This window comes from Ostrea edulis, chromosome 9 (assembly GCF_947568905.1).
Source record: "Ostrea edulis chromosome 9, xbOstEdul1.1, whole genome shotgun sequence".
In the NCBI taxonomy this organism is placed as follows: Eukaryota; Metazoa; Mollusca; class Bivalvia; order Ostreida; family Ostreidae; genus Ostrea; species Ostrea edulis.
In genome coordinates, this window is record NC_079172.1 from 72,885,430 (window position 1) to 72,910,982 (window position 25,553).

Genomic DNA, 25,553 nt, shown 5'->3' on the forward strand with positions numbered 1-25,553 from the left:
TGAGAAAAATTTAAAACCCCTGCTGGACTCGAACCTGTGATCTTCAGTTCAGCAGTCGACGTGATAACCTACTTGAGGTACTCAGCTAGGTGATGAATTTTGAAATGAATAGACAAACTTTGCAGATATTCATATTTTCATCCATGTTTTAAAAGGAAGTCAGTCATTATGATGATGTAGAGTACCTCCTTAAGGGTCAATGAACCACCAGAACTACTCAGAAATTCATGACTTGAACAATTCAAGCAGTAATGCCTACCAATTTTAAGTTTTATGGGCATTTTCTTCACCATATCTACTACAGGAGATTTCAGTTACAAAGGACTATGAACTTTGGCTTAAAATTCTACAAAACTAAAATTTTTAAAGATGTGTATTGACAAAATCATTTCATGTATCACATCCAATACAATTTCACAAAATTCCTCCAATATTTAGAGTCATTTGGAGTAATTAGTATTCAAAGTGTTGCAATTTCAATTTTACTCAACTTCAGTTAAAATGCACTCAATGCTTTCTAGAATAAAAACTGCCTGATTAATTATATTTTCCCGTGTTTCGTTAGTAATAGCGGGAAAATGTTGTATTGACGGTACAGTATATTGTACAGGTAGAATGGAATGATCCATTATTAGCCAATAGAATGCGAGTTAGAAAAACGGGTTTTCGAGCTGCAATTCAGGTATTCACTTCTAGCCGCCGTTCGTCACGAGATAAACGAAACTTAATGGATAATTAAATCTTATGTTTTCATCCATGCCATGCAAAGGTTAAACATTTACAAATAAGTTGTGAGGTCCGTTCACAAACCCCTGCATCCAGCGGCACTTGGCAACGGACACAGGTTTTCTAGAGTTTTTTGCGATTTTCATCGTTTTATTTCTAGTTTTTTCCTGGCCGGCCCTGATGCTATATAGAGGGGATTTGAGGTATATTTAAAAGTATTATTTATGTATTGCTCATATTCTGTATATGGAGTTGGAAGGTTATCTTAATTTTTGTATATGGGAAAACGCCTTGTTTTTCTGCGAATTGTGTATTTAGAATACAATAAATTACGGGCGTCCAGCAATCACGGCTGGCTGTCAGGCAATGTATGTTAGTGTTATGTTTTTGGTGTTAAAATGTAGTATAGTTAATACTAGCAATTTCCTGTCGAAACACCAAAAATGGCGACTGAATGTAATGTTTAAGGCATTTTACAAGATTCCAGTTCTACATCATTTTGAAATTATCGCGTATATAAAACCAAAGCTTCCTAAAATTACACCTCAATTCTGAAACACAGGCAAGAAGGTCAATTTCTGTATTCAAAAAAAGCCCTTATATATATATATATATATATATATATATATATATATATATATATATATAATATATATACATGTATATATATATATATAATATATATATATATATGTACATTCCTTTGGTTAAAGTTTTCACATTAATTTTGAGTCGTTAAATTTACACTTGTATAGGTACATGTAGAGTGTTTTGGATTTCCTTATTTCATTTCACAAGCTGCTAGCATCAAACTTTTGTTTATATTAGACATTTTACTTCACGTTGTATACAGCAATTAGATTACAGTACAACACGCTTATAGCGGAGTGATGAGGACGAACAATATTGATTGGTTGTAAATGTAAATCATTATATCCACTGAGTTCATAATAGGTTTTAAAACTACAGGAAATAAAGCTCGCATTCTTGTAATGAAGCATGAATTCATTATAAGCGTGTTTTGTGTAACCGGGTCTTACTGTATAATCCACTCTGACCACCATCCAATGCCTCGATCATTAACTCTATCTGTCCAGCTGTGCCAGAAAACCAACTACACAAGATTTAATGTTAACGAAGTTTATTCAATCATTGAAAAAGGATTTAAAATAAAAATAGACTAAGTACATAAGTTCTAACTAGCTTTTTACATGTAACATACATGAAATACTGATCAAGATACACGACAGTTGCAGATGTTTCACAGATCCACCATGATGGAAAATTGGACCATGATACATTCTAGTCAATAATAATGCCTCTTCGCAGTTTTATCCAAATTATTCCCAACTAAATTCTTTAACAGTAACATATGTTAATCGAAGACGTTAAAGACCTCGTGAATCTTTAAAAAATTCGAAATTTAGACCAACAAGATTCTCCAATCAACAAACAGTGATTCACTATTCAGGCAATAAACAAACAACATACAACTTAAGTTGAATTTCAAAACTTAATCAAGTTAATTTTCCAAAAGTTAAAAATGGCTTACGCAAGCAAAATGGAGTCCATATCACTGCCAGCAACAAGACAATGAGGAACAGAGGTATAAAAATCTATCGCTATTATCACAGGTACATACAGCAAACAAAGCAAAAAATAAAATCACCAACAAGATCGAAGTCTGTATCAAAAGACGTGAATCAAATTCACAGCATATCACAAGTCTGTGTGTGATTGTACAATTCACAGGAATTTCATTGTCATGATCAATCATTACACATCATTTGTATAGGAAAAACAGTAATACTTTCTGCATATTCATAACAAACATTTAATACAAACAATAGTACCCTTTTGCATTTCTCTTAAGTTCACGTGTCTGGAGGTATTTGTGTTCTTGATTTTCAAACAGTTTTTTTTTAACTCCTGAAGGGGACTAGTTCGTAAAGCTTATATCCTGCTCTTACAAATTTTATATAGTGCATAATATACAAATACATTCTTCACAGTCAGAAGAATATAATTCTTCATAAGATAATCGGCAATACACCAGATTTGTGACAGTAGTTTAATAGATTTTGACAGTTCAGGGTTTTCATTTCACACACATTATCCTTTTGAAATCTGACATCCCTCTTAGACCTCAGTTTTGAACGAAAAGAAGTTTGAACTTCTTCCAAAAAAAAAAGGGTATATCAGATGAACAAGTCTCAGTGTCTGAACAAGTTGGAGGTCATTGAGAACATGAATTTCTAGTCTCTGTTAATGACTTATTCTGCGATTTCTTCCCGAGTTTCCTCGCTGTCTTTTGTAGGTGATGCCGATTCTTTAACCGGGGATTGTGACTTCTGTTGCTCCTCTTTCTGTTCCTGTTTCTCTTTAAGCTCAGTTTTTTCCTCCGCCTGTTTCTTTGGGGATTCCTTCTCTTTCAGCTCGGATCTTTCCTCCTGTTTTTTCTCCTGTTTTTTCGGAGCTTCCTCTGGACTCTTACTACGCTGCTCCTTCTCCTTAAGCTCCGTTCTCTCCTCCGGACTTTCAGTTTTTGTCCGTTTCTTCTGTGATCGGCTGTCAAGTTTAGACTTGGTCCTCTCCTAAAACACACACCATAAAATTTGCAATAAATTGTTCTTCATTTATACATATCATTGCTCTCCACAACACAATGTAATTTTTTTTAATTGACTAGCACACATAAGTACTGTAGTGAACACAAAACGATGTTTTTATGACACATTAGACATTGTAAGTATATAACCACACTAACAGAAAGGAACAGTATCACAGGGCTTGAAGCTAACTTTTTATGTCACCAGTCCAGCCGGATTGATGGAGTATAATTTCAACCAGTCCGCAGAAAAAATTATCAGTCCAACAGAGTTTTCCAGAAATAATTAAACATATTTCGTTGATGTTATTAAAATGAAATTTAACTCAATATGCCGCAGACAATATTGTAACACTTAAAGGTGGGATTTCATATTTACGAATCAGATTCATCTGATATCTACAGATTGAAGCATGCCAAATGTGTGTATAAAATTTCATAAGTAATACTTTTCAAAATGATGCTTTCGAAAATTAACCAGTCCCATCGGACTGACTAAAACAATTAAATGTCAGTCAGTCCGCCAGACTTTTAACCAGTCACAGACTGACGGGCATATGTTAATTTTGAGCCCTGTATCAGATAAGATGGATTTTGTATTGTCAGTTTACATATATGGATACTGCTCGAGTGCCCCAGCCTACCTCTGTAAGTGCCCCATGAGACTTTTTTCAATTCTCAAAAATTAAGATCCCTCCATTCAAACACAACTGACCTTATACCAGTGTTATCTATCACATCTCTGTGAACCTACTTACTTTTGATGATCATAAATAATAAATCATAAATAATAAATCAATGAATACAACCGGAGTGGATTATATTATCATAAAGGAAAGTTTACCAATAACTCGATCATCTAGAATTTTATATCTATTACATTTCTCATGCAGAGTCAAAATGTAACTGGAAATATTTCAAAACAAAGTTCTAAATAACTGCCCTCTTTTCAAATTTTGTAAGTGCATGAGGTGCTCAGTAAGCACAGGCAATTGCATCGCTTGGGGGTCGAATTTACTATATAAAGAGTACTCTTTATATAGTAAATTCGATCCCCAAGCGATGCAATTGCCTGTGTCAATAAGATGAATACCGTGCTTTGTTTCTAGTCATTCACATACCTTTTTCATGAGCCACCAGTCTTTGGGGTAGTGACTGATGTTGTCGATGAATTTCTGCTCTTCGTCCCAGACATCTGCCCAGCGTTTGGCACTGTACTCGGGCTGCCTCAGTGTGACTCTCTGTAATATTGCCTGGTTCTCCTTCGTGACACGCAACAATTCACGCTGTCTCTTCTCTTTGTTTAAGCTGAAAATACAAAATGATTCTAGATTACAGTAAGGTATATGCATCACTATAGCCTGATAATAACTAAACCATTGTCTTCTAGCTAGTACTAGATGTTGTTGTTTGTATCTGATTTTACCATATAGTCCATCACCATTCCTAAACATTCTGTGCTATAAACCGTTCACTGTTGTGTCAAGGGGTTTAACGGAGATTTTATACCTTGACTTCAAATGCCAATACTGTACATATCCTCTGCAATTTGTACACAATAATATATATATGACTAACATCACTTTAGCAGAATAGCAGTAATAATCTCAATGTCAGAATAAAATAAAAATCTCACAGGGTGGGGGAGGGGTGATTCCTAACTACACCTCTGTTGTACAGTTTCACCCTTAAATTCAATCTACCATATAAGCAGGATTTATAGTCAGGATTTAATTTTGACATTATTAGCAAGGATTTTGAGATTGCTAAAATTGAATATCACTAACCATTTATTCTATATCAAACGTAATAGTTATCTTTCTTGGAATTATAAATTCACTAAAATTAGCTCTCGCTAAATATATATACCCATTTTTTTTTTATTGGGAAAATCGCTAAATGTGTGTCTCGCTAAAAATTCCACTTATATATTATATATAGGGTTATTGAACTTATATTGGTGAATATTGGCACGAGTTGGCTGTCAAAATGCACGAGCTTGCGAGTGCATTTTGACAGCCAACAAGTGCCAATATTCACCTATATAAGTTCAATAACCCTTTTATTATATAGCTAAAGTATTTAGTTGTTAAATTATATCCCTTTTCACTCAAACTACTCCAAAATAGACGAGAAGTAATCAATATTGGCATCTAAGATGAAAGTGTGCAATAACAGCATGCATTTCTTAACTGTTCAATATTTAACCCGTCATTAATGCATGAAGCAAACTGATTTTGTAAATGGGGACATCATAATTAACAGAAAAACATTTTGCTTAAGTAAATATCAAATACCGGCTCTGTCAGATTCGGAGGACCGTCGTCTGCCATTTTGGCTTCTTTACGTTGTTACGGTAACGTCAATATTGAACGATCATACTCGGAATGTTTCGGGCGCATACAATTTATGCAATGCAAAGTTAGCGTTCAATAAATTCTCGGGATATTAAACGCTAACATTCTCTAGATTTTACGCAGATTTTATAATAGACTATTCATTAGCTATATAATGAGGTATTTTATTACACTGGGGTACTGTTCCACATTAAAATCATCATGTACATGTAGGCTACCAAAAGGCAATTTCTATATCAGAAATATGTAAAAGTACATATTAAGCAAAATATGATTTTTGGTTCTCCATGCTGAGGTGTTTTCGGAGTTCAACATGACAGTGATGTAATGAAGACACATTCTAATGGCTATGTGCATTTTATTGACTGTTTCAATCTGTATTGAAAGGATCTCAACTGATCACGTCTATAGAGTTTGTAATTCGGTAAAACAGATCAAATCTGGTGACACAATGAAGAAACTTCAAACTACATTGGTTTGATTTCACCTAAATGTCAAACCCATGTATATAAAGACAACACCATTTAGATAACTTTAAACCCTCCAATGGGCATTGACGACACTATTTAAATGCCATGATTGTAAGGTTTCTTCACGCAGTCTGCCATTAAGTGCCTCTTGGAGGGCATTACATCAGGGAATCAATCTTTCAGAATTCAGAGTTTACTTTTTTAAAATTTATATTTGTTTAATCACTATATCCACTTTTAAATAATGAATTTCATTAATGATTTATGTGTTTTTGGGCTACTTTTATTTCAATACAAATAACCAGCAATAAAAAAAAGCCTTCCACAGATCTAAACATGCACAACTTTGTAAAAATGAATATACTGATCCTCTAGCAACCATGATCTATGATAATATGAATCAAAAATGAAATTTAGGCAGGGGAGTGCAGATGTGTCAAAGATGGTTACAATATGTATACAATTGTCATGTACTCTAAAAACATCCTCCATTAAATTTTATATACATGTATATCCAGGGGCCCAACTCTCTATTCTTATTGATTGATTGTATATTGTTTAACGTTCCTCTCGAGAATGTTTCACTCATATGGAGATGTCACCATGCAATGTTGATGAAGGGCTGCAAAATTTAGGCCTATGCTCGGTGCTTATGACCATTGAGCAGGGAGGGATCTTCATTGTGCCACACCTGCTGTGACACGGGGCCTCGGTTTTTACGGTCTCAACCAAAAGACCATCTCATTTAGTCGCCTCTTAGGACCAGCAAGGGGTACTGAGGACCTATCCTAACCCGGATCCCCATGGGAGTGTATTGCTAATGGGAGTTATAAGATTGATCACTCTTTGTTATCCTCACTTCTCCTAATATGATATTCATAATTCAAAGATGTGTTTGGGGAAAGAAAGCCAGATTATTAATTCTCTGAAACTAAGTGTTGTAAACCTTATTTGGGTTTGTGTATATTTGTAAATCTCTGAATTATCTCCCATAATGGATTGAGTACTGCTGAATTATCTCAGAATTATCTCCTCTAGACTGTGTTCAGGCTGTATATAATCATCTCTGAATTACCTCCCCTAGACTGTGTTCAGACTGTATATAATTATCTCTGAATTATCTCCCCTAAACTGTGTTCAGACTGTATATAATTATCTCTGAATTACCTCCCCTAGACTGTGTTCAGGCTGTATATAATTATCTCAGAATTATCTCCCCTAAACTGTGTTCAGACTGTATATAATTATCTCTGAATTATCTCCTCTAGACTGTGTTCAGGCTGTATATAATTATCTCAGAATTATCTCCCCTAGACTGTGTTCAGGCTTTATATAATTATCTCTGAATTTTTTCTCCTAGACTCTGTTAGCTAGGTCTACATATTTATCTCTGAGTTAATTACTCGCACACAATTTCCATCAGTCACTCGAGAAACCAGATGTGTGCATCCCCTTTATGTGCATTATATGATTCCTATAATCACGCTAAAAAGTATGATTTACTTTTCAACAAATCAATGTGATGTATTGTTGTAGCATATTTAATAGAAATGAATGCTTCAAATCCTTAATAAGAAATTGATTTTATTTCCATGACGATAAAAGGTGAGGATTATTAGTGTATACGTCATCTGAGACATGCTACTTCATTATTATTACATAAAGCTCGTATATGAAATATCAATAACTTCATCTCTCCTCCATTAAATATTGATAGCGAATGGCTTTCGTCTGTCTAGTTTGGATCAATTAGATTTATCGCTAACATTTTTTACTACTTTCTTTCTCAGAAGTTTTCAATAAATGATAAGATATAAAACAAAGTCTCGATCAGCAATTTATATTGAACTCAATCAATGAGGGAAGTTTCGGATATAGGGATACATTATGTGCACATCGAAAGCATTCTGACAGACCACACACCTATAACATTATATTCAGACTAATTACTGTAACAATGTAAACATATAAACATGTGCAGCACTCCGTAACTGATCGTTACGCAACAATATTAACAGTGACCATGACCACTGAGATAGGGGCGTGTTTTACAAATAACTTACGACTTACGACCACCTTTACATGTACTGAAATTTTCCAGTTTATTGTAAGATCATTCACTCCAAATGCAAAATATTTTTTTTAAAAATGTTGAAAACTGAGTCTTAGAAAAGTTTTAATTCATATTCAAAGTAATATTTAAGACTTGCGACTTTTTCGTAATTCTTATCCAACACTTCTTTAATGATTTGTGAACTAAAGCAAGGGTGTGTAACTCTGTGCTGCGCTGAGTATTGACAAATCAGCAATTGTTGCAGCCTTGTCGATGAAATTCATCCACCTGCATATTATCTCTATAATTATCTATCTGTATCCTGTGATACAATTAAGTTTGTAATCTTTTAAATTCATATATATATCTAATGTCTACTCCACCTTATATGAATATATATACTGTAACAGTAAATTTCCCAGCTTTTATATTCGTACAATTACTATTGTCTACTCAGCCTTGTGAATTTTATTGTAAGTTTCTCACCTTTTATATTCGTACATATTCCTATTTTTTACTCTGCCTATAAATGAATTTTATTGTAAGTAATTCTCACCTTTTATATTCGTACATATTCCTATTTTTTACTCTGCCTATAAATGAATTTTATTGTAAATTTCTTACCTTTTATATTCGTACATATTACTATTGTCTACTCGGCCTTGTGAATTTTGTTGTAAGTTTCTCACCTTTTATATTCGTACATATTCCTATTGTCTACTCGGCCTCGAGTTCTCATGATGTAGGACATTTTTTCCAGTAGAATTCTGTTGTCTCTTTCTATTGTTGCTAGCCTCTCCTCCTCCAACTGCAAAAACAACACATCAATATTACCAAAAGACAACAAATACAAAAACAACACATCAATATTACCAAAAGACAACAAATACAAAAACAACACATCAATATTACCAAAAGACAACAAATACAAAAACAACACATCAATATTACCAAAAGACAACAATTACAAAAACAACACATCAATATTACCAAAAGACAACAAATACAAAAACAACACATCAATATTACCAAAAGACATATAGCTTGAATTACTCCTTTGTCGAGTGTTACTGATACTGAATGCAATGAATTCTATCTTGTTTTAGTAAGGAGACAGATAATCTGTTTGTGCTAGTTTGAATTAAAACTTTACAACCCCAGTCCAAGTCAGATATGAAATGAAGAATGCAAAAATAAAATCCTGAAAAGTTACACTAATATCACATAATATTGGCTTGCAATTGTCAGATTGAGGAAATGGTGTATCTAATGATTCAGAAATCTTTTTTTATTATTGATATTGATGCTTTCTCAATTTATTTTTGTTGATTTGAACATATTGGTATTTTATTATAACAATTAACGTTTATAATAGGATTATTTGGGTTGAGAGCTAGGACACAAGTCATTTCTAATCTAAACTTTAAACCCTCATTCTAAAGGACCTGGACCCTCTCCCAGATTGCAGCAAAAATCACTTAATGGTTAACAACTACAGAAATCGACCTTAGTCGCTAATGAAAAACCAACATTTGCTCATCCAGCCATTTAAATTTATGGAGCTCTCATAGCATTTTAAATATACCAGGTAATTTAAATAAAGATGTTTCATAAATGTAGCAAAATTTTATGGCAACAAAGGTTCAGGCACAAACAGAGAGCTAGCTGTTTCATGAAAGTAAATTCCTGATGTCATTTTGGCAATAGAGGGTCCATTATACCCTGCTAAGGACAGAAAGGGAGTTGAATATGTTTCAACGACCCTACACGATTAGTTCGTTTACTTTAGAGCAAGGTAAATGTGGATTATGAAAAGAACCATTATGTACACCATTTCTTTTCAGAATAATGGTGGCATTTAATCCAAATATATCATTGCATGTATGAAACCATCCAGAAACTTTTCTTACACAATGTCGGAGAGTTTACCTATAGTCAGGTGTGGAGTGTCATATTACGATTCACAAAAGACTGCAGTTCTCGGCATTAGCAACTAATAAACACATCCATAGGAGAAAATGCACAACAAAGGACACATTAAAGTATATTGACTTTCGATGGCAATGAATTATTAAAACAAAAACGCTTATGAGAGCTGATCGTTAAATTTCACTCCCTTATTTATTTATCTGGTAGAGATTTTAGTGATTGATTAAGAAAAACCTTTGTAAATTTATACAGAGGAATGGCTGATTATATTAGCAACATATCAATATGTTACTAAGGAAGAACTAGAATGTTGAGGGAGAAATCTGAACGAAGATTATACTACAAAGTGAATTATTGACTTTCAATTGATTTCAATGCATGCACTAATCCCATCATAATTATGGATCCTTGCCTCATACTGAGACAAAGTCATCCCGGAGGAGAGAAATAACCTAACTATCTTGTGCTTGGTTTGATTCCCATTCACTGATATTAGATATTGGCATCTGAAGTTTGTGAATATAAAAGAGTGTTAAATGGTTTGCCTTTCATTTTAAATTAATTCACTTCAGAATCTATCGATCACTGATGTTAAATGGTCCATGTAGATCAAAAAGCCTGTAAACACACAGACATTTGAACCAGCACTACATGTAATATGATAAAATGTTCTGACTTTTAAAAAAGTGCAATTAGTTTAGGAAAATGAACGATCCAGTTTTCAAACGTTAAAGGCCCATATAAACTTTTGATTGTGTTTTCATTTTCTCACAGGTCCCTATAAATCTTTGATTATATTTAATAGACTTGTTTGGATTGACAATCAAGTAGGGAGATATTTCTAAGAACCCAAACAGGACTCTCTCTCTCTCTCTAGGGGAGCTCTACTTGCTCAAGTATGGTAAACAATAACCTTTCAATCATGAATATTGGTTGTCTCACAAATTTAGAGAGTTTCCCTGCCTCTTATTTATCCTACTTGCACTAAAGTGCTATAAAATTATACCACCTTCCCAATCCCATCCCTCACTCCAGTAAAATTCTCCTTAATTTGTTGATAAGTTTGATTTAACTCTCATAGATACTTTCTACCAAACAATACTAGAAAGAGAATTATAAAAAAAAAAATTGTCTATCCCTGATCAATTCTAACATTGAAAGTGGTAAAGTGCTCAACTTACTCTTTGAAATTTTTTTTAAGTCAACAGATTTAAAATATTCCATTTATAAATCATGAATAATCATACAAAAACTATCACTGCATGCAGTCTGAATTAATAGGCTGGGTTTTGTAATCACTTTACTAATTTCAATTTCTCCATAATTCTAGTACATTTTACTTCATGAATTAAATGAGCAGCCTCTGTTAACCTCAACAGTATATTTACACAGACAAATCTTTTTCATCATAGATTTCAATGGCCATTCTTACTTTCATGAAAAATTTGAGCAGGTAAAAATTTAAATCGCACTAGGATTTCTAATCTTATAATTCTCAAATACAGATATGCATTTATGAGTTTAATATGAAATAAAACATCTTGAGTCAACAGTGATAAATAAGATATGGTCTATAGAAAATAGAAGATTTAATCTAATCAATTGTTCAGTTATGATTTGAAGTTGGCACTTATTGATTTTGATTAGAATAGTAATCAATGTTATAACAGTCATATTTACTAAAAAAAAGTTGAAATTTGTTTATTGTACATGATCTACATGATACGGACATCGTCTTTTAGGTACTGTGGAGTCGTTAAATTTTGTAAGGACTCAAAGTTTTGAGGACTCCACCCTATTTCACAAATAAATACACAACTGATATAACGTTTCATATGTAAAGATACAATATCCATGAAATTACACATTAGCTAAAACCTCAACAAGTCATAGAAATCATCCTCAATAAATTCAAATGTTTTCAGAACACGTCAGTTTCTAAACGACCTTGTATTTAGCGAACCAGTGAAGTCTAAAAATTAAAAATTACCTGTAGCTTTTTGAGCTTAAGGTGAAGATGCATATAGGTAGGAGGTGCTTTTGTGTCGACCATCGGTGCAGCTGTCCGGACCTAGAAAACATCAAGTACATTAGATAAATTGTGATTTCATTTTGGGTTAGTTTGCTCCTAAAACACACACAGAGAGAGAGAGAGAGAGAGAGAGAGAGAGAGAGAGAGAGAGAGAGAGAGAGACAGACAGACAGACAGACAGACAGAGACAGAGAGAGAAACAGCGAGAGAGCATTAGATTTCATTTTATACTGTTCAGCTCAATTAAGCTATTTATACAGCTGAAAGAATATGAGATGGAGGGAACTGATGAAATATTGGGTTATAAGTAATTAACCGAAATACGATTCTTTTGTATGGTATACAGAGAAAACCAGTAAACACTGTATGTTATATATGATTACTGATTAAAAGCTGGATAATTTGTAAACGTGTAAAATAATTCCAACAATTTAAACTTTGAAAACTATAATAAAATTCCTCGGGACGAGTACTTCAGAAAAATTTGATAGGAAAGATTATCAGCAGTAGATCCACATCTGATTACGTCTACCTCTGACAAAACAAACAGCGACCCTCTGTCCAAACAGATCTAATGATTAATTACCTTTCGTCTGTGCTCATCGTAATATGTCGTGTCCCATCGCTTCTGTAGAAGCTTGTTGTGTGAGGGTAATATCGACTGGTAACTTTTATGCATCTTCACTATCTACGGCTAGAACCCGTCCTCTACAAAAACGTAAATAAAGTATTGTTGTAAACGCTTATTCAATGTTGGTCTTTACACACCATTCAGTTGCTTGGTCACGTGATCAAGCACAATCTCCATAACGACAAGATCTTTACTGAAAATCAGCACAAACCCATTGAATTCTAGATTAAATAGATCATACTCGGTGGATTGAACTTCAAATGAAAATGAATCAACAAATAAATGATAATATACTACAAAATTATTAATATCTAAAACACTTACCTATTAAATCCGAAAACAGGTGCCCATCAAAATCACCAAAACGCTTTATCAAGAACACTATTTGACAGATCGTTGGGTCACAGTAAATAATGCCGGAATAGTTATGTAAGAGTGCTTTCCCTTCTACTGTTTCGACCCATCAGAAACGCTTGCTGAGCCCATTTAAAACTAAATCATTCCGGACTTTGATAATTTTCTTAAATTTACATAATTTATAATTACGAAGAAAAAAATCATTTTAGAATAGAGAAAACCAAAAACACCTTGACGTTATACCTGTATATATAGAGAAGAGAAAGAAATTCCTTCTGATTTAGAATATTATTTAGAATCATATTACATGTACACGAATATTTTATCGAAACATGACACTGAATTTTAATTTCATGAAGTTGAAATTTAATAAAGACTACTTATTCTTTGTATTTCTAGTATATGTATTTTTTTAAATTAAGAAATAACATTGTGATTGAATTGTTATCCATCTCTGTAATACATGTGGTTCAATATAATTATGACAACGGTTGCATGGTACTTAATAATCAAATGATAAATATTTTATTAAAATTGTCCAAAATCAAGAGATTTAAAAAAAAAAAATTATTTTTTTATATCATTAATTATTACATACACAATGTATACATTTATATAGCGCTTTACATAATTACGACAATTACCTTAAAGCGCTTTACAAGTAAAACAATAAAAACAAACTAAAACAAAGAACAATAAATACATACTAAACTGAGGTGGGGTTTTTTCCCTTCAAATAACTGTATACATAAATAACAAATTACAGATTAAATTGAAGTTTTAAAAGGTATGTCTTAAGTTTGTTTTCAAAAACAGCTAATGAACCCTCGACACGAAGATCCAACGGGAGGCAGTTCCAGAATATCGATATAATATACATGTAATTTGCGTTAAAATTTTGATGAAAGCAAAATATAAAATTGATATGCCTGGGGTATGACAGTTGAGTTGTTTTTCCGGAGACATTATATTTAGGTAATGGCTAAACTAAACTTGCGATTTAATAAGAATTAGTCCATGTAGTCTAAATTTCCTCCGTGATCTTCATTAACTTTTCTGTTTTTTAAAAACCAACAGGAATATATTATCACAATATTTTAAAAGGAAAGTTCATAATGAACTCTTCAAAATGTTTTCGCTCACCTTGTCATTTTCAGTTTTTTGTCATGCAGTAATTGTAAATTAATATTAAATGATTACAATAAAAAGGAATTGTTAGAATTTTGTAATTTGGTACGTTCATGTATGCACGATTAACAACTAGCACGTCACCCGCAATTACACCGAGATATTACTTCTATATACAATTTCCGTTAATTTAGAAAAATAGAATATTGAATATAAGCATGCTACGAGGATTTAGGTATGAATTAATTCTTACATGCATGCATGCAGACTAACTGAAATTTACTATCCATCATTCAGTGCTTGTCTCTAATACTATACATGATGGGTTTGTATGTATATATGTGTAAACACTACATCACTGAAGTGAACACGAAACGCTTACACACTGTGGAATTGTGAGATGAAAGCATACATGTATCCTCCGAAATCACAATTTCGTTCTGCATTTCATTTTTAGAATACATCTATAACATTGATAAAACAGACACAATTACAGATATTTTTCTGGTTAACCTTATATTTTAAGGAGTTGTCATGGCAATGCAGGCACGTAGAAAAAAAGGTTGCTTTTTTTTTTTTTTTTTTACAATGATCAATATCTGTAATTTTTATATCCAAATGAAGCTATTTTGGGTGACTACCCCCCCCCCCCCCCCACCACACACACACTATATTTCATTGTAGTACGTGTATAATGAATGAGACAGATGTCAGCTATGATGTGAGGATAAATCTCCGCCTCCATTTAATTGAAGCCTTGGGGGAAATGAGGCAGTCTTACCTTATGAGGACCCTACCCCCCCCCCCCCCTGATTTTTGGTTTGCACGTCAAGAACTTTAGAGGAATTTTCTTCGACTGCCCCCCCCCCCCCTCTCCGAAAAACGATGCTACGTGCCGACATTAAACAATTAAAATATTTTCCATTTTAAAATATGTTTACAAATTATTTTCATTCTAATCATCAAATGATCGTTTTTACAAGTACCAATTTGGTATTTTACCGGCCCGTTTAATGGTACATCAGGCTTATTGATACATTTGATTCCATGGCGAAAACCAAAGATAAAAGGAAATATTGCTACATGGTTTATGGTGATTTCTCAAAGGCATTTGATCATGCATGGCATGCATATATAAGTGATACATGTAACTTGCTAAAACTGTTCCAAAGTTATCTAAACAGAAATGAAATAGTATATTGCATAGAAACACATGTTGAACTCAAACTTACATGCTATCTAGAGTCCCTCAAAGGATATATCTGTATTAGGTCATCTTTTATTTTCTTATATGTCAATGATATTGTTAGAATGTGTCGAAGTCACATGTACATGTATGTATAATCTTATTCGAGGTCCCTTTTCTAAGACAAAATTTTTACATTTGTTGTTGGGCACTGGAATTGGGCATTGGTGTTTGGATCCACTACTGTCATTTACGAAGTTTTGTGTGTAGGTTAGTTTTTTTAAAGTGTTTTTCTCTTTGCCTACATTCTTCATTATTTTGTTTGCTGCATCCCCCCTTTTATTCTTTACTTATTCGTATCCGATCAGTAGCTGACAATGTGCATCTACAGCGTGTGGATTAGATTATTCTGCAAAATTTTATGTTTGTATCACTAGTTTTAAGAAAGCTACATGTATCAACATTTTGGTAAAGTGCGTGCGACACTGTCGTTACCTGTCTACATGCAATATTTACGTAAATATCAGAATATCCAAGCTAATAGATTTGATAATTCGACTTTTAATAAGATGTAGTGATATCGAATAGATAGAATGTAAAATTGTCGTCAAAATGATATGCAACTTTCTTATAGTAAAGTGTTTTTATTCATATAAAACAGCGTAAATGCTACCGTAATGATGTGAAATACGTTTTGACACCAACAGCGTGCGTGACGTTCATACAGTTTAGTACGAGCGCTTGGCTTTAGAAATATATCGGAAAAGTTTTCTTTAGGAACTCACTTTTCCATTCTACATCCCCATTCCTTATATATTCCTAGTGATCGTGACTGATGTCGCTGACATATGCTCCGTAGAAAATTCAGCTGGAATAAATCGTCTGTACTTTGTAATTTCAGAGGACTTCATCGGTCCATGAATTTAGTAGTACTTAGAGATACAAGCCACCCAAACTAGACAAAATGTTAGATCCCCCGATCGCATACTGGTTACACCAGGGAGAACCGTGAGGGAATCGGAGCCTCCCGATTTTATGTACAGCGTATGATAAGTTGCCTTTTATGGTCAATGATAATCAAAGAAATGGTCATATATTGAACTCAGGACCTGCGAAATTAAATATATCAAGAACGTGCAACCAGCGCACTTAATTAAGATCATTCATTCAAGATCCTTGATTTCGTAATTCTCGTTATGTGCTACACGGTCATTGAAATGAATCACACAACATTCACTGTTGATGTCAGTTTTCATTGTTTCGGTTTTTTGGTTTTTTTAAAATAATATTTTTTACTTGATTTTAAAAAAAAAAAAAATTATTTTTGTTGTTTTTTTCCCTTTTCAAACTCTGACGTTGTACAGGTTTACAGAGTACAATATGTGATTTGAAAAAAAAAAGATCATGCATAAATATAGAATACATGCATTTGCAAAAAAATATTCAGCATTAGTTTTATTTTACATTTTTTTTCCTGAAATTTTTGTTTAGAAAAAATTAGAAAAAAAAGAAGAAAAGAGGGGAGTGAATCACCGGTAGTGTAAGCTCAAATTGCCAGGTGTCTGTGCCTGTGTTTGTAATATATATTACAATATGTACATGTATCCTATGTGCTACCCAGTCTTAATGTAATCAATTGAATCTAATTTGTAGTATTCTATGTTTCATAATTTACACACATCGAGAGAGAAATAATGATAATACTACAAGATTATTCCTGTTTTGTGTTTTGTGGTAGAGAGAGAGAGAGAGAGAGAGAGAGAGAGAGAGAGAGAGAGAGAGAGAGAGAGAGAGAGAAATAATGGTAATACTACAAGATTATTCCTGTTTTGTGTTTTGTGGTACAGAGAGAGAGAGAGAGAGAGTCGTGAGAGAGAGAGAGAGAGAGAGAGAAATAATGATAATACTACAAGATTATTCTTATTTTGTGGTACAGAGAGAGAGAGAGAGAGAGAGAGAGAGAGATAATACTACAAGATTATTCCTATTTTGTGGTACATGCACCGCACAAGGGGAGAGGGTGCGAATTCATAAAAACCTTTATAACAATTAACGGTGAATAAACGTTAGGGTAACGGCTGTGTGTGTGTCATAAATCAACCATTGAGAGTCAAAAGCTTTCGGAGAGAAAAAATTAGCACCACAACAGTAAAATTGCAATGAAAATCCTTGTAATGGTGTCAGTGGGTCTATGACCATTGTATCAGCATGGTCACGTGACACGATGTCACTGTGTGTTCGATCTTGTCCAGAATCAAATTGTGTAAAACCCAGGCGTACCGGGTCACCAGGTCCGATATATCTTACCGATAACATCGCTCTACTGACTGTGATCCGCCTCTGGGTATTCGTATACACACTTTCTAAAATAAGGTCTACCGCGTGTGAGAATTTTAAAAATCTTTTTCTCCAACGGGCAGACATCATACGATAACATCAACCAAACCATGTAAAATCCTGGACAGTTTATAAGATCAGCGAAAATGAAGTTTTCTCCATTATATCATCATTGTGTAAGAATGACTGGGAACAGGTAGCAAGAGAAACCAGACCTCTTGTTCCACCGGGAAACGATGTTTAGGACCCGTCCCTTACAGATGCTGTTTCTTCTTTTCGCCGTACACCCGCCGGGTGTCACTGGACACGGATTTTTAAGACATCCTCCCGGACGATCCTCAATGTGGCTCTTTGGATACAACACGCCCCCCAACTACCAGCACATGGAGATGTTCTGTGGAGGATTTCCGGTAAAAAAAAAATTATTAAGCAATACCTTTCATTTTTCTATCTTTTCACAATTATAGTCATGGATTATATGTAAAACTTATACGGTACCAATTTTGATGCACCAGATGCGCATTTCGACAAATAATGTCTCTTCAGTGATGCTCAACCGAAATGTTTGAAATCCGAAATAACGATAAACTTGTTAGAGCTATTCTAGGGAAAGATAGAGTGCCAAAAAGCGGAGTCAATCCGTTATAATTACAATGTACATAAAATTGAAAGTATAATGAAGTGGTATAAAAATCACTGGACAAATGATAAATTGATTATCATCTCTTCTTTCTTTTCTTAGGTATTGCGTGTGTATCTTTTTTTAAAACACAATCTCCCTTTGTTTAATATTACAGATCCACTGGTGGATCAATGATGGAAAATGTGGTGTGTGTGGCGATCCCTTTGACGCGTCGCGGGAGAACGAACCTCCTCGCGGTAAATACGCCCGTGGGATCATTACACAGACTTACCCTGCCGGGTCTATCATCACGGCCATTGTTCACGTGACTGCTAGTCATAAGGGTTATTTTGAGTTTCGGCTCTGTCCCCACAATGACCCCAAAGTCACAGTCACTCAAGACTGTCTCGACCGAAACCTGTTAAAGGACCCCTTTACCATGGGAACCAAATTCTTCGTAGACGACAAGAGTGTGGGTATTTATAACATTGAGCTTCAACTTCCAGAAGGAGTAATTTGTGATGCCTGTGTGCTACAATGGCGGTATAGAACGGGTAAGAGTATTTCTAAGTTTAAAAATCGTATGAGAATAATGCCAGCCAGAGGTTACAATGATTTGATACTAACGCATCCGATCCCGGCAACATGTTTACCAATGAAACATACAATAGGGTTGTAATTATTTTGCTTTTCTGATATGCTTCTAGGAAACCGTTGGGGTTGTTACAATAACGATTTTACCAAAGGTCCGTGTGGACTCGGTTTTGGACCCCAAGAAGAATTCTACGCATGCTCCGACATTCAGATAATCGGAAACGGTTCTACAAACCTAACAACCGCTTCAAGTTCCGATTCGACATCTACATCACATCCAACTACTAAATTAACCACAGCAAGTCCAAAATCAGCAACGAGTACTGTGACGTCCCCTGGAAGTTCCGTAACGTCTGCCAAAATCTCTACATCGCAAACAAGTCCCACAACGTCTGCCAAAATCTCTACATCGCAAACAAGTCCCACAACGTCTGCCAAAATCTCTACATCTCAAACAAGTCCCACAACGTCTACCAAAATCTCTACATCGCAAACAAGTCCCACAACGTCTACCAAAATCTCTACATCGCAAACAAGTTCCACAACGTCTGCCAAAATTTCTACATCGCAAACAAGTCCCACAACGTCTGCCAAAATCTCTACATCGCAAACAAGTCCCACAACGTCTGCCAAAATCTCTACATCACAAACAAGTCCCACAACGTCTGCCAAAGTGTCCAACTTTGTAATGACGTCATCTACAACTCCTCGTCCCCAGATTGCCACATCTCCAATCCCGACAGTCAGAAATGTGTGTAAAGCCGTTGGACCGTGGAAGAATTTTCTGCCAATGGACAACTGGTGCCGCATCAACTGCGCCCGCAATTATTGCCCCCCAACGCATTGTCTTTGCGGCCGAGAGGACCTCCTCACTGTTGACAACGGAATCATGAATTCTGGAAAGACGTGCGTGTCACTACGCCCGAACTCTGGATGGGATTTGTGGTGTCAGCATAACTGCCCCATGGGTCTATGTTATCCCTCTATGTGTCGCTGTGATCGAATCGCCGTCTCTAAGATGGTACAACACAATCTGGGTAGATGATACAGCACAATATGGGTAGATAATTCAGCACAATTTTGTTAGATGACTCAGCACAATCTGGGTAGCATAATTTAGGTAGATGATTATGAGTGACTACATTTCATTGACGATGATTTAATATATGTACAGTGCGCAGCAGTTCCCGGCAACCACACCCGTTAGAAGAAGGAGTCTGAACATTGTTATACGCTCTAGATCACCTTTCTAAACGGTTTCATGAAAAAACACTTTTCTATGCATAATTAGATCGTCTGACGGAATTCTACTTTGTGTGTAAATTCATATCATTTATGGATATTCACTATAGCGGGGCCGGGCTTCGTGTTAGTGGCTATGGATACAAGTACTGATAGAATCGAGATTGTCATACACTGAAGGAGGTACTCAACATCGTCATAATGGTTGACTTCCTTTGAAAACATGAATGAAAATATAAATATCAGCAATATTTGTCTATGCATTTGAAATTGCATTATCTAGTTGAGTAACTCAGGAGGTTAGCACGTCGATCGCGGTTTTGAGTTCAGCAGAAGTTTTGAAAAAAAAAAATTCAGATTGCTTTCTACTAAAACTGCATTTTTTGACTAAATAAAGTAAATTTGAAAGATTTCAATTTCAAATTATTGTTGCACATATCCTCCAATTTTCATCCATATCAAATTTCTCCGGTGTAGCACACCTCCTTAATTTGACTTGGACACTGTTGTGACGAGTTATAGATCAGTAATCAAAAGCTACAATTCTGTGGGATATAATTTTTAGTACCAGTAGTATCCCAGGCACCTGAAGTATGGATATTACTAACCCCCCCCCCCCCCTTTTATGACTTTTTTTTGGTGGCAATAATTTCTTTGAAATATGTGAATTCTTTATATCTTATTATACCGGTAGAAAGCCAATCTCTAAAGCTGACAAAAAGCGTGAAACGATTACGTAAATCGAAAGAGGGATGAGATAGACAGGGAATTCACACATTTCAAAGAAATTATTGCCACCAAAAAAAAATTATCATAAAGGGGGGGGGAGTTAGTAATAACCACACTTCCGGTGCCTGTGCCATTTCATGTACACTGGCGGTGCACTTTATTATATGAGTAAGTTAATTAACACTGTGTATTCATTTATCAATTATTACCATGATACACCGGTTGGTTTAAAGCAAACGGCAAAAAGTAAATGATGATATCGGGAGAGAATTTATGTGGGTTTTTTTTTTTAATTTGTAAGCCCCACACAAAAACAAAACAATTTTTTACAGCCCGTGTTAGATGTCAGGAAAACTCAAACAATGATACCCCAGAGATCAAAACGCTTAAAATGAGTACATCCAATACGCCAGTTTCGAGTTACGAACTCTTCTGTATAGGAGATGCATTTAGTGGAACTTTGAATTCCTAAGTGGGACAGAGTGGATATGCAGCCAACGAGGAAGACGATGAAATGTATTAAAAGCAGCTTCTCTTTAAATATGTAAATGTGGGAAATACTAAATACTATCGAAAGAAATGTTTTACCGAAGAGGAAACAGACAAACAATGTCATATTTGCAAGAAATATCTTGGATATGGTACTTATGACCAGCGAAATAACGTGATAGGATAAGAATTCTATGTATTTAATTACTCCCTAAATACTTATCACTTACCGAGTTTGTGTATCAGTCGAATTAGGGTTATCAAACAGCGTATGAGAAACTTACTGAGTACATTCACTTACACTGTGATGAATATCTGTCCCACTCCCGCGAGTAAACAAATTCTTTCGCGCCTTACTATGTACGAGAGTTCTCCAAAGGGAAATAACTCGGACGCATCTCGAAACCGGCGTATTAAGGAGCTGAATATCGCATTGTGATCCCCCTCCCAAATGCTACTGGGTACATTACATGAATTATGTACCATTTACACGTATAATGTTTGTTTAACAATTGCTGATGGACGCTTACCCTCAACGCCCGCCAATGAAGTACAAGTCTTCAATTTTTACCTATTTGTTGATATTTTCATAAAGCAAGCTCTTAGTCTTTTTTGATAACAAATCGACTTTTTTGAGAAGCATAGAAAAGCTAGTATTTTTAAACCCCCCCCCCTTTTTTTTTTTACTTTCACCACACATTCATGTAAATATATTTCATGGTATCAGATTAGCATTAAAACACATTAACTATTGATACACTTGTCATGATTTATAATATATTAAACGTATTAGGCGTAAGGTTAAGATGATGCATCTAATTATGAATAGTTATATTTACATTTCAAATGCTTTTGTCTTTGATATATCTACAAATTGTAATGAAAGCCAATTTCCTCACGAAAGTGTTGCAGTTGCAAACAATGTGCGTATGAATTCAGATGAATATAGTACGTCTATTTTAAACGCTGGTAATTCAGACAGTAATGAAAGTGTATTGTAAAGATAAGATAAAAAACGTCATTTAAAAAAAAAAAAAACATGATAGTATGAACTGCACCGCTTCACGCCCGCATATTTTCCACGAAGCGCCGTCCTCAGAAGTATGCCAGCATGAAGCGTCGCATTTCATACACTCAAGTATTTTCCAAAATGAGATTTATTTCCTAAATATGCATGTCTGTTGTCGTACATGTCGTGAAAGTCTTTTTTAGCGAGAGGAGGGAGAGAAAGAAAAGAGGGTACATGTACATTATGAAAAACTTGGAAATGGAAATCATGAACTAGACTAAAATACAACAATTGCAACGATGAATTTGATTGGTTCAGTTGACTACATCAACATTTGTTATTTCAATCGTATAAACAAAGTTGCCGAGTCCCACTATATTACGTCCTACAAATGACGTCACAATACGTTTGGCTGTTCAGTTTCGTCCGCGTCATATAAAATTCATATTTTCTATAGAATTATTCATCAAATAATTTCAAACGTGATTTACTGAATTAAATTTCAAGGAATGAAAGTAATTTTGCTCATTTTATGCGATATAAAGGAAGTTGGGATAGTTTAAGCTACACGTATTTCATACACCGCTTCTCAGTTTATAATGCGTAAACCGCCCCAACGTACTTTACATGTATATCGTATAAAATGAGTAAAAACGATTGTCATTCTTTATGGGATGGAAAGTTAAAAGGAATATTTCCCCCATCTTTCATTGTTCTTTTTCTGATAGCCAATTATAAATGTAATTCAGATATCTTGTTCAATAACCCGATGAAAATAATTTTAACAAGAGTATGTGTGGGAATTTTTATACGAACTTTGCAAACCATCAATGATCCTCATTCCATTTCATTTTAAACTCATTGCAATATACATATATTTATATTTGCAATGTTTTTTACTTCGATATCTTTACCAGTTGTAGTGTTAGCCATTTCTTAGGGGCGAGATCAAAAGTTCAATGTCTCACAAAAAGCTAAATTCACATAGTTTTCACCAAGACACCCCCCCCCCCCACCCTCTTCAAAACTAAAGGTGATGAATGTTGAAACTAATCGATTAACAAGTAAAAACATACTAGTATAAATTAATCTCTGTATACCTTTTCTATTGCTTATTCACAAATGAAAGTGTACATTAATGCTATTAAATGTTCATTGTAAAATGTAATATCATTACGTGGTTTTCAACAGTCGCTTGTCTTTCCCCCCAACTATTTAAAGTGTAATCGAAGTCGGATGACAGAAACTTACGGGAGTTTTTACCCTCCCTCCCCCTAACTATTTGAATTTAGATTTTTATCCGACATCGATCTTTTGATCTCGCCCCTTAATGAATGCGATGTAGTTTGAACAATGTGTGGTTGGAATTTCGACAGAAATCAAAGTAGAGCATAAATATTTAAGGAGTGACTTTAATTCTGGGACAAGTTGTTCGAGTATAACCTGGTTTGGGTCAGTTACGCTTTATAATCCGCGAAGCGGATTATAAAAAAGCGTAAACTGACTCAAACCAGATTATACTCGTATAACTTGCCTAAGCGGATTATAAACAAGAATAGATATGGGTTACCCCATATCCAAGATATTCGACTTTTAATTTACTTGAATTTTCACTATGCTCAGCTGATCTCTAAGAAAAGACTGCACTTGTTATGAAACTGGTGTATAGTCCTTCATGTCCATAGCAAATACCGTCACCAGTCTTTTGTCACTAGCAAACAGTGCACAAACCGGTGCTTGCAAGACATATGAAATCAAAGTACTGAAAGTACTGAAAAGCGCTAAGCTGACTTCATGAATTCTGTATGTAATGTTAATGAGCAGGAACAACATTAAAAAAAGGTTTATGCATTATTCTTTATTTTCGCATAACTAAGTAGTACATTTTCTGTAAGAAAATAACAAATATGGATTGGAAGCAATGTCCTGAAACTCTTCAACACGTAAATATAAAGTTGTTAAAACAATGGTCACTATGATAATTTTGACCCCACACTAAACTAAAACCCTGTCCTTGGATCATGAAATTTACAATTTTGGTAAAGGACACCTGTTCTTATTAAATATCTATAATCAGAATTTAGTATCAATAGCATTACCACCGCTGCGGTGGTCCAGAGGTAAAGTGTTCGCTATGTATGAGGGCGATCGGGGTTCGAATCCCAGCCGCGACAGACCTAGTTCGTTAAACAGGTAGTGACAGTTCCATCACCAAACTCTCGGCATCAGGTGTGAATGTCACGGGTCCTCGGAGATGGCCTTTAAAACGGATGTCCTGTGTCACAGTAGGTGTGGCACGCTAAAGAACCCTCACTGCTCAATGGCCGTAAGGGCCGAGCATAGGCCTAAATTTGAAGCCCTTCACCAGTCTTGGTGACGTCTCCATATGAATTAAAGATTATTGAGAAGAACGTTAAACAAGATACAATCAATCAATAGCATTTAAGGCTATCAATCAATAGCATTTAAGGCTATGTTATTCAAATATTTGACAAATGAACACTTTATACCCTGTTTAGCTCCCACCCATCTTCCCAAGGCAAGGGTTTCTGATCCGCTCTGCTCCGGTCCCTGGATCATTAAATGCTCTACATGACTATGCATTTTTTCTCTTACAGATGTGATGTTATAGAGAAGAACATTTTTGGTAGAAAATGTAAAAACAGTTGTAATGGTAATTTTCGGTATAAAGTGTTCAATTGTTATTACGCAACTAACTTACTGTTGTGTTTCAGTTAAATAGTGTATAGCTCATATTCATATTGCAAAGGAGACTCATCCGTTTGTCTGAATGAGACATAAGTAGTATAACCCGACTAGATGGGTGGTTCAACTGAGTGCAGTTTTGAGTACGGGCCGATGGCCGGTTCAACGGAGTGCAGTTTGGAGTGGCGGTATTGACATGAGTGTAGGGGTCAGCGTGGGGTCAAGCAGGTGGTCAGCAGGCCACCGGGTGCGGTCAAGCTGGGCAGGTGGGGAGGTCAAGCTGGGTAGGTGGGGAAAATCTGGGGAGATAGCGTGTGAACGTGTTGATATTCCTGGTGTATTCCTTGT

The 25,553-nt window shown here is 34.9% G+C and overlaps 2 protein-coding genes across 3 annotated transcripts; one reads left to right on the forward strand and one right to left on the reverse strand.

The window, feature by feature from the left end:
• Window positions 1-1,850: 1,850 nt before the first annotated feature.
• Window positions 1,851-13,238, reverse strand: LOC125659544 (sperm axonemal maintenance protein CFAP97D1-like). 2 transcript variants are annotated; one of them, XM_048891243.2, is made up of 6 exons: window positions 13,131-13,238; window positions 12,762-12,883; window positions 12,134-12,214; window positions 8,904-9,022; window positions 4,456-4,642; window positions 1,851-3,320 (listed from the first exon to the last, which is right to left on the reverse strand). In XM_048891243.2, exons 2-6 carry the CDS (start codon window positions 12,852-12,854, stop codon window positions 3,000-3,002), a joined length of 801 nt encoding a protein of 266 aa, XP_048747200.1. In that variant the 5' UTR covers window positions 12,855-12,883; window positions 13,131-13,238; the 3' UTR covers window positions 1,851-2,999. The 2 variants fall into 2 exon arrangements, with proteins under 2 accessions (XP_048747200.1, XP_056006556.1); XM_056150581.1 differs by having other exon boundaries at window positions 12,762-13,135.
• A 4,917-nt stretch (window positions 13,239-18,155) lies between these two features.
• LOC125658507 (uncharacterized) lies at window positions 18,156-20,075 on the forward strand. Its single transcript, XM_048889783.2, has 4 exons — window positions 18,156-18,224; window positions 18,612-18,990; window positions 19,144-19,294; window positions 19,604-20,075. The coding sequence occupies exons 1-4, from the start codon at window positions 18,156-18,158 to the stop codon at window positions 20,073-20,075; spliced, it is 1,071 nt and encodes a 356-aa protein (XP_048745740.2).
• Window positions 20,076-25,553: the final 5,478 nt, after the last annotated feature.